At 35.8% G+C, this 15,427-nt stretch overlaps 1 protein-coding gene across 3 annotated transcripts in view; it reads left to right on the top strand.

Moving 5' to 3' along the window:
- Positions 1–15,427, top strand: part of LOC145284741 (extended synaptotagmin-2-like) — a 153,320-nt gene that overhangs the window by 17,170 nt on the left and 120,723 nt on the right. For all 3 annotated transcript variants that reach the window (XM_080133687.1, XM_080133686.1, XM_080133685.1), the window contains exon 2: positions 11,269–11,310. In XM_080133687.1, the coding sequence (XP_079989813.1) occupies positions 11,269–11,310 (42 nt within the window). The remainder of the gene's footprint in view (positions 1–11,268; positions 11,311–15,427) is intronic.

Raw genomic sequence — 15,427 nt, 5'->3', positions numbered from 1 at the left:
AATATTATATCTATTTATCTAAAAAATTTTCATTTGATTATCATTTGGTGATTTACTGGGTTATTTTCACCTAGAAACTTTAATCATACAAAATTAAGATGTTTCACCTTGTTTGAAGACAATATAAAAACAGTCAAAATTGACTCATTTTTAAAATCCTTACCTCCCTGCCATGAGGGGGGTAAAACTGGTCGGCAGGCCTTGTACTGTGTTTGATCGCTCTGTACTCTGACACTTAGTAGACAAAGAGCCAAACTACTCAAGCGAGAAAATTAATAAATATCAATCATTTTACATTTACCATTCCGAGATGGTAGTGGTTCAGTGGAAAAAGGTCGAAAGTTGTTGTGAATAGTATTTCTAAATTTTTTCCACTTAGTTCTTTCATAAGTAAAATAAAAAGTTTTTCAGTTTGATGTTGGCATGTCTTTTCTAAGAAATTAAGTTAAGAATGATATTTCTATTTTTAAAAAAATTTTGAAATATCCTATTTTTTTGATTGAACTTTGCACACCTTTGAGATAAATGAATAAGTCGATGAAAAATTGCAAGAATCTTTTTTTTGAAACATCATTGGCAAATCTATTTTTTTAAGATAAACAACCTTCTCAAAAAGGTCTTAAAGCGATGGAAACCATGGTGACGTCAGAGCGTAGGCGGAGCTACCACGAGCCGAGGAAGCGACGTCAGTTCAACGTCGACAGGCCTGGTGAACTGACGTCGCGGCCGGATTCGGCCCGCAGGCCGTAGTTTGGTGACCCCTTGTTTAGATGTACGACTGTCAAGGACAACCTGGATTTTTCTCTTATCTAAGAAGGATCTAATTATGTTATGTATTCTTCCAGTGATACCATATGATCTGATTTTCTTAAGACCCTCATGCCATACCCTGTCAAAAGCCTTAGATATATCTAGAGCTACCGCTCTACCCTCCCCCGCTTTGTCCAGTGACTGGTATATACGTTCTGAGATTAGTTAGGATGTCTGCTGTTGAACGGGCTTGCCTAAATCCATATTGTTGGTCAGTCAGAAGTTTAGCATCTGTAAGGTGATGGACTAGAGCTTGGTTAATTATGGTCTCAAATATTTTGGCGAAAAGTGGGAGGAGGCTAATGGGGCAATAATTTACTGGGTCAGTTCTTTTGCCAGAATTCTTGAAAACTGGCACTGCAGAAGCAGTTTTCCAGCAGCCCAGAAAGCAAGATTCATTAAGGCATTTGTTGTAAAGTTTGGAGAGAACTGGAGCTACTTCGGCGGCACTCTTTTTTAATAGCACAGCCGGGATGAGATCAAGTCCACATGCTTTTGCAGTGTCAAGCTTTCTTATAATAGCATGCACCTGAGCAGGGGTGATTTTCAGATCTAGTGTGGCGTCTGTCTGCAAAGGAAAGTCAGGAAGGGGGTGGTTAGCAGAGTCCAGTGTGGAGTTGGAGGCAAACCGTCTGGCAAACATGTTAGCCTTCTCAGTTGCTGAGCAAACAACCTCATGATTGTTGGATAGTGGGGGAATTGTTGATTGCCCATTATTTACTATACTGTTGTAGATTTTCCATAAATCTCAGGTTCCTAATTTCTGTGCTTCGATGCGTTTTTGGGTGGTTTCAGTAAATTCTCTCTTAGCTGTCGCTATTTCTTTCTTACAGTTATTTCTGGCTTCTATGTACTTCTGTCTGTTTGAACTGGACTTATGTCGGTTAAATTTGCAGTACGCAAATACGCCTTTGCGCTATGGCAGCTGCACAAGTTGGAGTGAACCATTGGGGAGAGTGGGGTTTGCTATAGAATTTGCGTGTGGGAACATGTGCTTCAATTGCCGCGTTGAACCATTCAGTTGTCTCATTTGCACAATGTTCAGCAGGAAGTGAAAATATATTTTGCAAATGGAGTGTCCCTGATGAGGTCTCTGATGGCTTCCCAGTCAGCCTTTTTATATCTCTTGTTTTGACCAGTGGCTCTTCAGTTTTGGGCGATTTCAACTATTACCACTGCATGATCAGCATTCCCAAGAGGGCTGTGAGCATTTGTTACAGTCATCGGGAACTGTAGTCAGAAACAGATCTAGAAGTGATGCGTGTTCTTGCTGGTCTGGGAAACGGAAACGTAACCATCTGTGATAGAGAATGAGATATACATGATACATGTTGTGGTGCCAGCTGCGTCTAAGTAGAAAATCCAAGGCAGTTGCTGTAGTGGACATTGAAGTCACCAAATACATGCACTTGTGTGCTAGTGTCGAGGGAAAGTGCGGTATCTATGCTGTCAGAGACTTTGTTTATTAGGGTACAGTCCTGGGTCGAGGGAGAGCGGTAGAGAAAACTAAAGTAGCTAATGTTATGTTGCATGTTAAGTCTAAAGCACATAAAGGCTTGATCGTCCGATTCTAGTTTAGTTTCTCTAGTCAAGAGGAGGGTGTTTCGAATATGGACTCCAAGCCCATGCATATGTCTGTCAGAATCCTTATGGCAGAGTGGAATCTGGAATTATGGAATCTAGGCATATTAAAGTAATTAGAGGGGATGGAGGAGTGTAGGTTAGTCTCACTTAGTGCTAAGATAACCAGGGTGTTTGTTAGAAATGCTTCAACATCATCTAAATTAGTTCTAAGCCCACAGATGTTCGTAAATGCGAGCCTCAAGGGAGAAGGCAGGTTTTTTTTTTTTTTTTTTTTTTTAGTTTTGGCCTGGTAGTAGCGTAATTTTTTAATGTACTGTCATTTTTATTTTTAAGAGTTTCAGTTTAGCTAAGGAGTGCTGAGCAAGTGGTTATGTAGAATACAAGACATGCAACACAGGCAGTGCCCTCCATCTACTAGGGTTGTAGCCTCAGGATAGCCCACTAGGGATCAGTGCAGGGTCCCTTTCCATGCGCGACATGGCACTACAAACATCCCGATATTACACAACTGTTGATGGAGCAGTCGCTCTAAGCGCTACCAAAGAGTTAAAGCACCTGTACTACCAGTCGGGAACAGCAGCCAGGAACAGTCTACCTGGTACTCTCAACCCATCAGATGATGGTCAACATAATCTGCTTGCACTGGCATTACAGTATTCAAGCACTCCCAAGTGCCCAGTTTAAGGGTTGGGATGTTATGTAAATATATAAACATACAAATAGAATACTTTTCAAATACATATAAACATGCACAAAAATTCACAAATATACATTTTTTGTTTTAACAAATGTTTGCCAAAAAAAGAGATACAAAAAGAACTATTTGACAAATAGGAAGTTTACAAAAGGGTTTTAACAATTGGCTTTTTTTTTTTTTTTTTTTTGTAACAAAAACTGGAAACATTTTGTTAGTAAGGTAGAAATGGCCGCAGTTTAACATTGTGCCCGGGACAATTTATAATTTTTTTTTTTTTTTTTTTTGTGTTATTTTTAATTGTTCATGCTTCTCCTTTTGGGTTTCTGAAAAGAGATTTATTCATAAGATTCCAAAAAGTTCGGTTATAAAATGTCTTAATTTTATTCTTTTTATAGGTTTAGTGAAAATGTCGGCTATATTATTCTCAGACGTCACATAAGAGGAATAGATTTTTTTTTTCTTATTTCATCCCTTCTAAAATGATATCTGATATCAATATGCTTCGACCTTTGATGAATCATAGAATTATTTGCTAATAAGATACTGCTCTGATTATCACAATGAATTAGTATAGGTTTTTTACTTAGATTTGGTTTTAAAATAGATTTTAGAAGGGTGTTCAGAAAACTGCCTCCTGCGCGGAGTGAGTAAGAGCCACATATTCTGCTTCACAAGTAGAAAGTGCAACAATTTGTTGCTTTTTAGTTTTCCAAGAGATCATAGATCCAATCTTTGACAGTCTAAAACAATACCACGCTATGCTCTTTCTATCCTCAGTTAGCCCAATCTGAATCCGAGAAGCCTTCTAAATTTAGAGGATATGTAAATCTTTTTTAAATCTTAAAGATTGTTCCTTGGTTCTTTTAGGTAATGAGGATGCTTTGCACGATTAAGGTCTTTAATTGTCGGTTTCGATAAGTTTTGAGATAGCTTTGTTACAGTGTAACATATGTCAGACCTTGTTGCGGTCATCAAGTAGATGAGGCTCCCTACCATTTCCCTGTATATTCGGTTATCTATGAATTTTGTTTTGGTCCCTATATTTTTATTTATGTCCATTTCGACGGGAGTTGAACGTGGCTTACAATCTTGCATTCCGAACTTGAGCAGAATTTTTTCAATGTATCGTGATTGGTTCATAGTTATAGCTTCATTTTGACAGGTAAATTTTATACCGAGGAACCATGACAGTTGTCCAAGATCGGCCATTTAAAATTTTTTATTTAATTCATTTTTAACATCTTTTAAAGTGTTGTCACAGTTTGAGGCGAGTAATATATCATCAACCCAAAAAAACAAAATGAACAATTTATTATCTACATTTTTGGTATACATGCACACGTCTACGGGACATTGTTTGAATTCCTGTTCTATTAAATAATTATGGAGTGTTAAATTCCAATTGTGTGCACTTTGTTTTAGTCCATATAACGATTTATTTAATTTCCACACCCAATTTTTATTGTTCATTTAAAAGTAGGAGGGTAAATGTAGATTTCAGTCAATTGGAACATTTAAATAAACATTTTTTTTACATCCATTTGATGTATTTTTAAATTGTATTGAGTGGCAAGTTGTAATAAAATTCTAATTGTCGTTAAATTTGTCGTTGGTGAAAATGTTGCACAATATTCCACTCCAGAAATTTGTGAGAAACCTTTCGCCACAAATCTTGCTTTAAAAGTTTCACTGCCAGAAGCTGTGATTTTTTTTTTTTGGAAAAAAACCCAGCGTGAAGAGATTATATTTTTATCTGTTGGTTTTGCCACTATTTCGTATGTGTTATTTTCAGATAAAGCTTTCAATTCGGATACCATAGCTTGTTCCCATTCTTGGTGATTTTGTGAATTAATCGCCTCATAACTTTCCGGTGCGCTGTTCAACGAATAACAGTAATCCAAGGCGTAATCTTATATCTTTTCAATTTGTAAGAAGGCTGGCCTTTTTCGCTCCCTTATTGGGTATCGACATGTCTTGTTACTGTTTTCGTCAGAAGTACTGTAATTGTCGTCGTTATTAATATTTTCATTGTGATCGATTAAGATGCTAGGCAATATTTCACGTTTTTCATCCACTGGATCGCCATTTTTTTAAATTTAATGTATCATTGAATTTTACACATCTAACCCTTTTTATGGCATTTTGAGCTGCAAAGTAGATTAAGTATGCCGGGCTATTTTTATCATAACCTACGAAAGTACCTTTTTCGCTTTTAGTATTTAGTTTACTGGTGTTTTCTATAAATGCAAAACAATCAGAACCAAATAGATGCATTCTGTTCATTTTAGGTTTTACACCGCAAAACGCTTCATACGGTGTTTTTCCTAGCGTCTTATTGAAGAATCTATTTCTGATATATGCTGCTGCCATTAAAGCATATGTCCATAAACTATACGCTAATTTCGATTCGATAAGTAGGCATCTTGTCATCTCAAAAAGGGTTCGCCAGGCCCTTTCAGCTGTGCCATTTTGGAAGGGGGAGTACAGCGCCGATTTCTTGTGTTTAATATGGTGGTTAATTACTAGAAGTTCAAAGTCTTTACTAGTAAATTCAGTCCCATTGTCTGAGCGAATACATTTTACTGAACCGTACGGGGCAACATCAGCTAAATATTTAGTGTCGGATTTGTTTTTTAGAAAATAAACCATAATTAAACCGGAAAAATCATCAATAAACTTCAAAACGTACCTTAGATTTTTTCTCCCCATCGGGCTGATCGAACCTGCTAAGTCACAATGCACAAGTGAGAATTTTCGTAGCTTTTTTGGTCTGGCGTTCAGCTTATCTTTTGTCATTTTCCCCTGTGCACACACATCGCAATTTGGGAGATCGTCTGAAGGTATTATTTTATGCCTTCGACTACATTTGGTAATTTTTTAATATCAGCTGTATTGCAGTGTCCTAGAATTTTATGCTAGGTTTACAAGTCGTGACAGGCAGTTTTTGAGGGAACCATACTTTTTAAATAATATAGTCGGCCATTTTCTTTAATGTCAAATACAGTTCCATTGGGGTATGTCAATTTTGATGTATTTTGGCCAAATTGTATATTCGCGCCTTGTTTAATTGCAGAATTGCAGGCTGCACGGAAAATATGTCTTGCTTAAATGTAGGTATGAACAGAGCATTTTTTTAGAATACAGTTACAGATTTCGCCTTTATTATTTTTTAGGTATATTTTAGCATCGCCTCTTTTCAAGACTATATCATTTGACTACCGTCGGCAAGTTCGACAAAATGACTTTGAGGATTAAAGTTTGAATCAAAATAAAATCAGATTCCTTGGTAATAACGTGCGCTGTAGCACCAGTCTACAAGGAGATTTTTACCGTTTGTGGTATTGTCAAAGTTACATGTGAATAGAAATGTATGTTCTTCCTCAAAGTTCTCAACGTTTTTTACGGAGTCCATTTTAGAACGTTTATATCGACATTGGAAACTTTTGTGGTTGGGTCGTCCACAATTATAGCAGATAATTTTTTTTTTTTTTTTTTTGGAAAATTACTTTTGGAGAATATGTTGCGGGGAGGTGCGTAATTTGGTGTCTGCTTTCGAGAAGCATTTTTGAACTTCATAATATTGCTGGAGTTATTATTATTCACGAGCATACGATTAGTCTCTTCGTAACTGCGCAATGCCACCTTAAATTTGCTGAAATTTAGTGGTTTGTCTTTCTGAGTTATAACAGTTGTAAATGGTTTAAAATCGGCTGGAAGTCCCTTGAGGGTCATTGATATCAACAAGCTATCGTTTATTATTTCACCTGACAGTTTTAATGCTTTGGTGGTTGTTTCTGCCCTTATAACGTAGTCGGTAATCGTTTCATCCTCATTACGTTTCAAAGACGTTAATTCTGTATATAGGGATATTATTTTCGGTTTCCCTTTTGATAAATAATGTTCTCTTAATATGTTCAATGCTTTCCTCTCATCCAATGCGTCTCTTATAATCAGAGACAGACTTCTATCGTCTAAACATTGAATCAGTTCTGTAAAAACAGTCGTGTTTTTTTTTTTTTCTTAATTTTTTTATTTTTTTATTTTTTATTTATTTATTTATTTTTTTGTTGAGAAATTCGGGGTTGTTTGGATTCTGTTGGAGATTGTATGACTGTGTAGTTTTCGAATCCTTAGATATCCCAGAAATTTTTACCTGCCACAATTCGAATTTAGATTCCGATCCGTCAAAGAAAAGACGGTGGCTGGGCACATAACCTGTTAAGTTTTGAGACTTTGTGTTGAACAAAGATGGCGGCTTAGTTCAGATCAGTAACCAAGATGGTGGCCAAGAATTAAATGCGGTCCGTGATGTAGTAAACGACTGATTGAATCCAAAATTCGACAGTTTTTATAATTTTGGGACATTTTCATTGGTTGTTTAGCCCAGCCCTTGGTTATAAAAATAATTGGCGAATCCATTTGTCTCATACCCCCATTAGAAGTCAAAAACATTTTACAGTCGGGAGTGGAGGGAAAAATGTCTTGTCAGGAAACAGGATCAACCACTGAGTGTTTCTGTCGACTCCCAGTGGTTCGACCTCTATGCCTGGCTAATAGACAAAGGAGTATGGAAGCCAAGCGATACAGTGCCTATCTACTCCTTAAGCAGTTTAGGTTTGCAGACCGGTAATTTGTTCGAGTCACCAGCTCTAGGAAGGTTGTCATCGAAGACTGGAGAGGCCTTCCTTTGCTTAGGTTTAGCTTCAGAGTTTTCCTTCTCCTAGATGGATAACCTGGGAAGATCTACGGGTCCATCAGTACTGAGAAGGTGTGCCCCGCGCCTGGGTCCTAATCCAGGTATTTCTGCAACCCCGCGAGGGTGTTTAGTGTTGTTACTGGGTTAGTTTATAAAGGTTATATATCTACTGAGAGATTATACTCCTCAAAGTGATTATGGGACATTGCTATTTCATTGTTTGTTACTGGAGGAGGGGGTGAGTAAGAGTTCATGCAGTGGAAGCAGCTATATTTGCAAACAGGTCTGAAACCAAAAAACTATTTTAATCAATACTAGCAGGAGATGCCCAGCCTTGCCAGGTAGTAAAATATGCTTAAATATATTTTAATTCATGCAGATTTTTCTAACATAGCCAATTATCTATTAAATATTATATTATACCTAATATATAGTACTGATTTAAAGTTTAAAAAAAGAAAAAAAATGACTTTGGTGCCATCAGCTAGAATTGAAAGCTAAACATTGCGTGCTCCACGCGCATCTCCTATTGATGTAACTATCGTGAGATAGATAAAGATTTAATATTAAACCACTTGAAGAAATGAATTGGATATGGGCATGCACTGAAAGAAATAGAAATATGTTGACAAGTTGAAATGAACATTTTGCATTTCAGCTTGCCGATATATTTCCGTAAAAGTTATTCATCCATCCAAAAAAAGATTTTACTCGTTATAAACCATCCTAATGACTTCCTGTTAATTTCAGTGTTATGCGACCAGTAGTTTAACACTTAAACTACTGGTTGCATAACACTGAAATTAACAGGAAGTCATTAGGATGGTTTATAACGAGTAAAATCTTTTATATTAGTTAAATATTTATACACATAAACAAAAATATCTGTTTTATTTAAACTTTAAAAACATTTTAATAGTATTTATTTCGATTTTGAATTTCACTTCAGCTACATTCATAACGTATATGGATAACATCGGTTAGTTTTGTGATAAAGGGACATAACCTGTATCAACAATACCAAAAATATAAATTTTAGATAAAATGTATTTGGATTTTGTTTAGTATTTTAATAGTATTTTTTTTTTTTTTTTTTTTTTTTTCAATTTTATTTTACTATTCTGACAAATTTTTAGTGAAATATAAATACGATTTTCAAGACCTTTTCAAGACATTCCCATATCTTTAAGGCCTTTTGAAGATAACAAAGTAAGGCGTTTTCAAGACAAACCTAAAAATTCAAAGCCTTTTCTAGCCTGTGCGAACTGAGTTTAGTTTTGTCACGGGTATGTGCATTATACAGATTTTTCCTTTTTTTTTTTTTTTTTTTTTTTTTTTTTTTTTAATATGGGGGTTATTCTGAATAATAACCATTCATTTTCTATTATCAAGGCAGTCAAACTGGAAACCTCCCCTCCAAAAAAAACCTCTCTCTCTCCCTCCCTCATTATATATATCTATAAAAGTAAATGTGTCTGTGTGTGTGTACATTTCCCTACGCAAGAACTCTCAATTTTTTAACTTTTTAAAAATTTTTGGTTTCCTGTAATTGGATTTTTACCCTTTGGAAGGTTGAACGTAGACTCCTGATGTTGAAGGAGATATGGTAGTGGAGGAGTCTACGTTGGAAGTTGGAGTCCTGGGTTTAATCGTGTATTCTTTCTGGAGACTTTTCATGGAGTTTTTCTATTTGTGGAATAGGTTGACACTTTGTTAGGGCAGAGAGTGAAAATATGTAAGAAAAAGTGAAGAAATATTTGTAAACCATAAAGCCGTAACAATTACCCATTAATATGGCATCGAGAAGCCCCACCAGAAGCTAATGCATGGTCCAGAATCCATTTACCAAATGGCAATACAGCAGCCTCGGTACTTTTCACCTGCTGATAGGACGGCTTCCTTCCACGGTTCGGGTTCCTGACTATCAGGCAGATAACATTGGCCCGGTAAAATGTTTGCCTCTAGCACCCTTATTAGTGACATGGTTACAAAGATAGAAACAGAAAATTTCTGGCATTTCAGGCGATTGCTTATGCAAAATACTGAAAAACTTAATATTTTTTTTAGTTAAACTAATAAAACAACTTTCAGGCAAAATTTTATTCATCAACATTGTCTTCTCCTCGAATGATATACTGATTCTGATACCAATTCTCCATTGGAGAAGTCTGGTGCGTTCTTGAGGTCTGCAAACAGTTGCTAGAGGCCAAATCTGGAGAATACAGTGGATGCATAAGCAATTTAATGTCCAATTCATGTAATTTCAATTACTAATTAACTTGTAACACCTTGTATTCTCTTGGTGACTAAAAGAGCACATTTTCCTTCATTCATGCCCCCCCCCCTTTCTACTTCAAACACAAATAATGCTCTGAAATATTTGCTATTGGTGCTTCTTCTGGTGGGAAAATGTTCAAGCAAAGCAATGGCTTAAGTGTTATTCCAACTACTCCATTGGAAATGGTCAAGAAGTGGTTCTTCATTGGTGTGATGTGCAAAAAATGTTTTGTGCATCCTAAAATACAGAAGCTAAAACTTTGCCTGCTGATGTTTCTGCAATTTGGGTCACTTTTGGATGCTGTTTTGTGTTGCTGTCCCTGCAGTTGACTGTCAATTTGATTCTGGATTGAAGTTGTGGATCCGTGTTTCCATTGTTAAATATTGATGCAAAAACTCTTGTTGAAACAGTTGAACAACACTCTTGATTGTCTATGCATTCTTTTTTTTTTTCGTTTTCATTTTTTTTCATTTTTTTTTTTTTTTTTTTTCATTTTCTTCTTTTTTTTAACTGTAAGCAAACGTGACACTTTCAACATGGCTTGTGTTGAAAAATAATCATGAAAATGGGAATATTATACTGAGGTATCTTCAACTTTACGATTGATCAAAATGAGTTTATTAACTTTTAAATTTTCAGGGAAACTACAGAATTTATGAAATAAGCATTTTACATTATCTGTACGACAGCATTTGAAGAACCACCACTTAAATGTTTTTTTCCAATGGAGTAATCTGAATAACACTGAACTTATTGCTTTGCTTGAACAGTATTTTTCCCACCAGAAAGCAATGCTTTATTAACACAAATTTGTTTTTTCCATTTTTTAAAAAATTTGTAGCAGTATCCTAAGTTAATGGTAATATTGGGTTTAAATTTTAATCTGTGCAATTTCAAGACTAAAGAAATCTTGGATTTTTTTTTAGTGCCACTATTTATGTCAGATTCGTGATATGTTATTACATGTCCATTTAAAAACAGAAAATAGTTTTCTTCAATTAAAATATTTGCCAAATATACATTGTATCTAGTCTGTTAAAGAAAAAAATGTTTATTAATGAACTGTCACCTATTCTACTACTGAATAATCGTAATTTATTCATAGATCTGTTCAAGATATTCTATTTACTTCTTTTTAACATTGCTTTATTTGTGCATTAATTGCTTTGAATTATTTCACATTTACTTTAAATTCTATTTCAGGTATTTTTTCCTGATGTTGAGAGAGCAGAATGGGCCAACAAGGTAAGCAGCAAATTTGTTTTTGTAATTGTTTTTGTAATTGTTTCATGTTTTACGAAACTTGTGATATTTGGTTTAACATCCATTTTACATGCTAGCATGTAAAATGGATGGCTTTAAGAAATAGACTTGTAAACAAATTTATTCATAATTTCCTCATTTATTTTATTTTTATCACTTCCCATGTTTTCCTTGGCCTTCGTGTGTGAACTAATCTTACCTCAACAGTTATACCTCTGCTAACCCAAGAACTCATTATTTGAACATGGCCTTCAAAATCTGTCCTGTACACCTCTCCCTATACTTGCAGTATTTAATGTCTTCAGAATTATTCCTGTCTTAAGACTCATTACACACCCATTGTATTATTCTCGTATCATTTTTCTTCATGCAATGCATATTCTTAACCCTCATTGGCCAGGTTTCACTTTCATACATCACTGTACAGTTGTTGGATAGACTTTCTTGATCTACAGTGGTAATGCTCTGCTAATTAGTAAACTAAGTTCACAGAACTTAGTTCATCTACCACTAACTCCTGCCATCATACTAGCACCTGCTTCATCCTATGCTAAAATCATATCACCAAGGTAACAAAACTTTATAGCTTTGCTATCAAAAGATACTTTGTCCCCTCTCTGAATTCTCCATTATCTTAGACTTCTTGCGTATAAACTGGTTATCATCACTTAAACTACCAATAATTTCATTGGACTTCTTGTGTACCCAATGCTTACAAATACCACAAAAGATTGGATTGCAGCAGACTTCCTTTCTACAACCTAAGCAGAACTTACCTCTTCTTGGAAGATTTTCAACAATACAACCACTGATCATCACTTTAATTTTTGGGGACTTGTGCATAATTTGAACCAGATGTAACTCGATGTCTGGTGTTGCTTGGAACACAACGTTAACTGCTGAGCTTTGCCGATTATGAAAGTGTAACAAACGCTGCTCCAAAAAAAATGAAGGAATACTACTAATTTAACAGAATACTACTAATTTAACAGAAGAAATAAGCAAAACCAAAAATAAACCCAGAAACAATGACTTACCGTAATAAGTTTTTTGTTTTATTTTGTATTAAGTTTTTTATTGCAATAGTTTCTGTTTTGTCCGACAAAAAAATGTTCAAAACAAAATGAATAAGTTTTTTTTTATTGTATTTTATTTTTGTATTTTATTTTTATTTTGTAATGGTGGTTTTTAAAATGGGAAGGTTGGGGAGGGGTGTCTATTCTTAAAGTCGTTCTTAACATGGGGTGGTTGGAGGTGCATTGTGTGCATGTGCATCTCCACCCACATCCATTCTTCTCAGATCTTCTTTTGGCGATGATGCACTTCTTGCCACAGGAAACAGTTTTTTCTTTTCTTGACAATATGAGACTGCTTGTTCCGACGTCATCAAGTATTTTTCCAAACTGGAGATTTTTTTTTTAGTTTCCAGAAAAGGGCTATTACAGGTGTGTGCTACTTAATGACTTTTATTTCCTTCCAATTTTGTTTCGAAAAGTTTTTCTGTTACTTTGCAGTGCATTGATTGACATCTTACGTTATGAATGTTACAAAAATTGGTACTTGTGCATAATTTGAACTAGACGTAATTCAGCGTTTGATCAGCTTTGCTTGGAATATGATGTCATGCGCTAGGGTTTGATTTGTAATGTTACAATCAAACCTGAGCGCATGACTTCATATTCCAAGCAAAGCCGATCAAACCCAGAGTTGAGTCTGGTTCAAATTATGCACAAGTACCAATTTTTGTAACATTCACTCTGACCTTTACTTCCCATAGCATTTCTCCAAGTCTTTAACTTAACAAGCATGTCTTGCTTTGTTTTATAAGCAAGTACTAAATCATGAGCATACAGCATGGACAACACGTACAAAACTTCATTCTCAAATAAAATGAAAAGCAATGTTTGTAAATGTGCTATTAATTCTAACATGACTTAGCATTTTTATACTTTCCTTGAAAAACCTCCACCAACCACTGATTTCGCCCCCCCCTCCCTAAGTTTCACAATGTCTACCAAACATCCCTTGGCACTGTCAAAAGCTTTTCTAGATCCACAAGCAAATTAGATTCTTCTTATAAAGGAATTTCTCTTGCACTTGTCTCTGATGGGTATAGCAATGGTAGTATTTTACCCAGGCATAAAATGGAACTGCTTTTCATCTATGCTTATTTGACTTTATTTGCTGTACTCTCGATCACTTTCAGGACCTGATCCATCAACTTTAACCCTTTTACCTTTGTAATAATTCATATTTTTTAAGTTCCCATTTTTGGTATAGCCTCTTCATGATCTGATTTCTCAAGTTCATTATCATTATTTCATCTGCAGCGTTCAACATTATCCTTTTTTGACTCGTATCTTATTCCTTTTTCCAATATTATAGCTGGATTGGATACTGCTTCTACAACTTCTATATTTTCAGTTTCATGAAAACAAAATCTTCAACAATTTTTCATAGGTGGGATGCTTGAAAATACCACTATCCTGCTTATTTGTTGCAAACACTTCATTCATTTGTTTTTTTTTTTTAACGCAGGTATTACCATTATCAAGGCCAAGAGGTCACTCGAGGATAAGAGTTAAAGAGTTTACAGTAGAAATTGGACAATATAGTAATCATTAGTAATGAAAATTTGGTAAATTTGATAACTTATATGGAACGGCTCATCAAGAACTTATTTACGTTAGACTTGAAGACAACCATATTGTAGTCAGCCGGAAAGCAGGAAAACGGAAGACAATTCCACGGGCGTGCAGTTCTAAGAAAGAAGCTTTGTTCATGGAATCTACGTTTAGGTTTAGGCACAGATAAAGAGTGGGGGGAATTATTGATAGTGTTTACAGCTAGACGAGTGTTTCTTGTGAAAGTTTGGCAAGGGGGGACCATAGATTGAAGCTCAGTCGAACACTTTCCATGAAAATAACGATACATCAGAGACAAACTCGCAACATCTCTTCTGTGAGAGAGGTTGCAGTGAAGAGAAAGGGACATCTCCTACGAGTCTACGAAGTCTATTTTGAACTCTATCAAGGCAGGACAAGTCCTTTCTAGCAGCTCCTACCCAGATGTGGCAACAGTATTCCATCCTTGGACGTAGCTGGCTCTTATATAGATAGAGAATTGCATCAGCAGTGAGATATCTACTGGATCGATAGCAAGATCCCTCCATTTTTCCAGTCGCCTTGGCAACAGATTTGATGTACGTGTTCCATTTAAGATCAGGAGTAATGGTCAAACCCAGAAGCTTGTCAAAACTTGAGGCCTCCTGAAGATGAGAGCCATTCATTTCAATTGATGCCAGATGTGGATCAGAATGTTGATGTAAAGAGAGAAGCTTGGTTTTTTGATGCATTAAAAGTAACCAGCCACTCCTTTCCCCATTGTACCACGTGCTCAAGATCACAGGAGAGAGAATCGGAGAGAACTCGGTCGTTTACTGTCTTAGATATGCTACCATAAATGGTAGTGTCATCAGCATAAATGTCTATAAATGATGTAAGGATGTGATTTGGAAGATCATTAATGTAGATCAGGAAAAGAGTTGGGGCCCAGGATAGACCCCCTGAGGGACACCAGCATTAATACTGTGAGCTTCTGATTTTTGCCCCTCAACTACTACTCTTATGAACCTATCAGAAAGAAATGATTTAATAATTGAGAAGACCTTTCCAGCTATACCATAGCTAGAGATCTTGTGAAGTAAACCTTTATGCCATACCCTATCAAAGGCCTTTGATATGTCAAGAGCAATTGCCCTAGAAAGGTTGCCTCCATCGAGATTTGCTAATCCTATGAAATATAACTGTAAGCACATCTGCTGTAGATCTAACAGAACGGAAACCATATTGAGTGTCACTAAAAAGGTTATTTTTGTTGAGATGGTTGATTACTTCTGTATTTAACAGATTCCAGCAACTTACTCATGACGCACAGGAGACTTATTGGCCTGTACTGAGAGGGGGATGAGCAATCACCTGAATTCTTAAATACAGGGCATACTGATGAGATTTTCCAGGGTGAAGGGAAGCTATTCTCCTTAAGACAACGTTTAAACAATTTTGTAAGTATGGGCGCTAGTTCTGGTTGAAGTTTTTTG

The sequence above is a fragment of the Euprymna scolopes genome, chromosome 9 (assembly GCF_053919585.1).
Source record: "Euprymna scolopes isolate OS-2025 chromosome 9, ASM5391958v1, whole genome shotgun sequence".
Taxonomy (NCBI): Eukaryota; Metazoa; Mollusca; class Cephalopoda; order Sepiida; family Sepiolidae; genus Euprymna; species Euprymna scolopes.
This window is presented reverse-complemented; position numbering and strand designations above follow the sequence as displayed.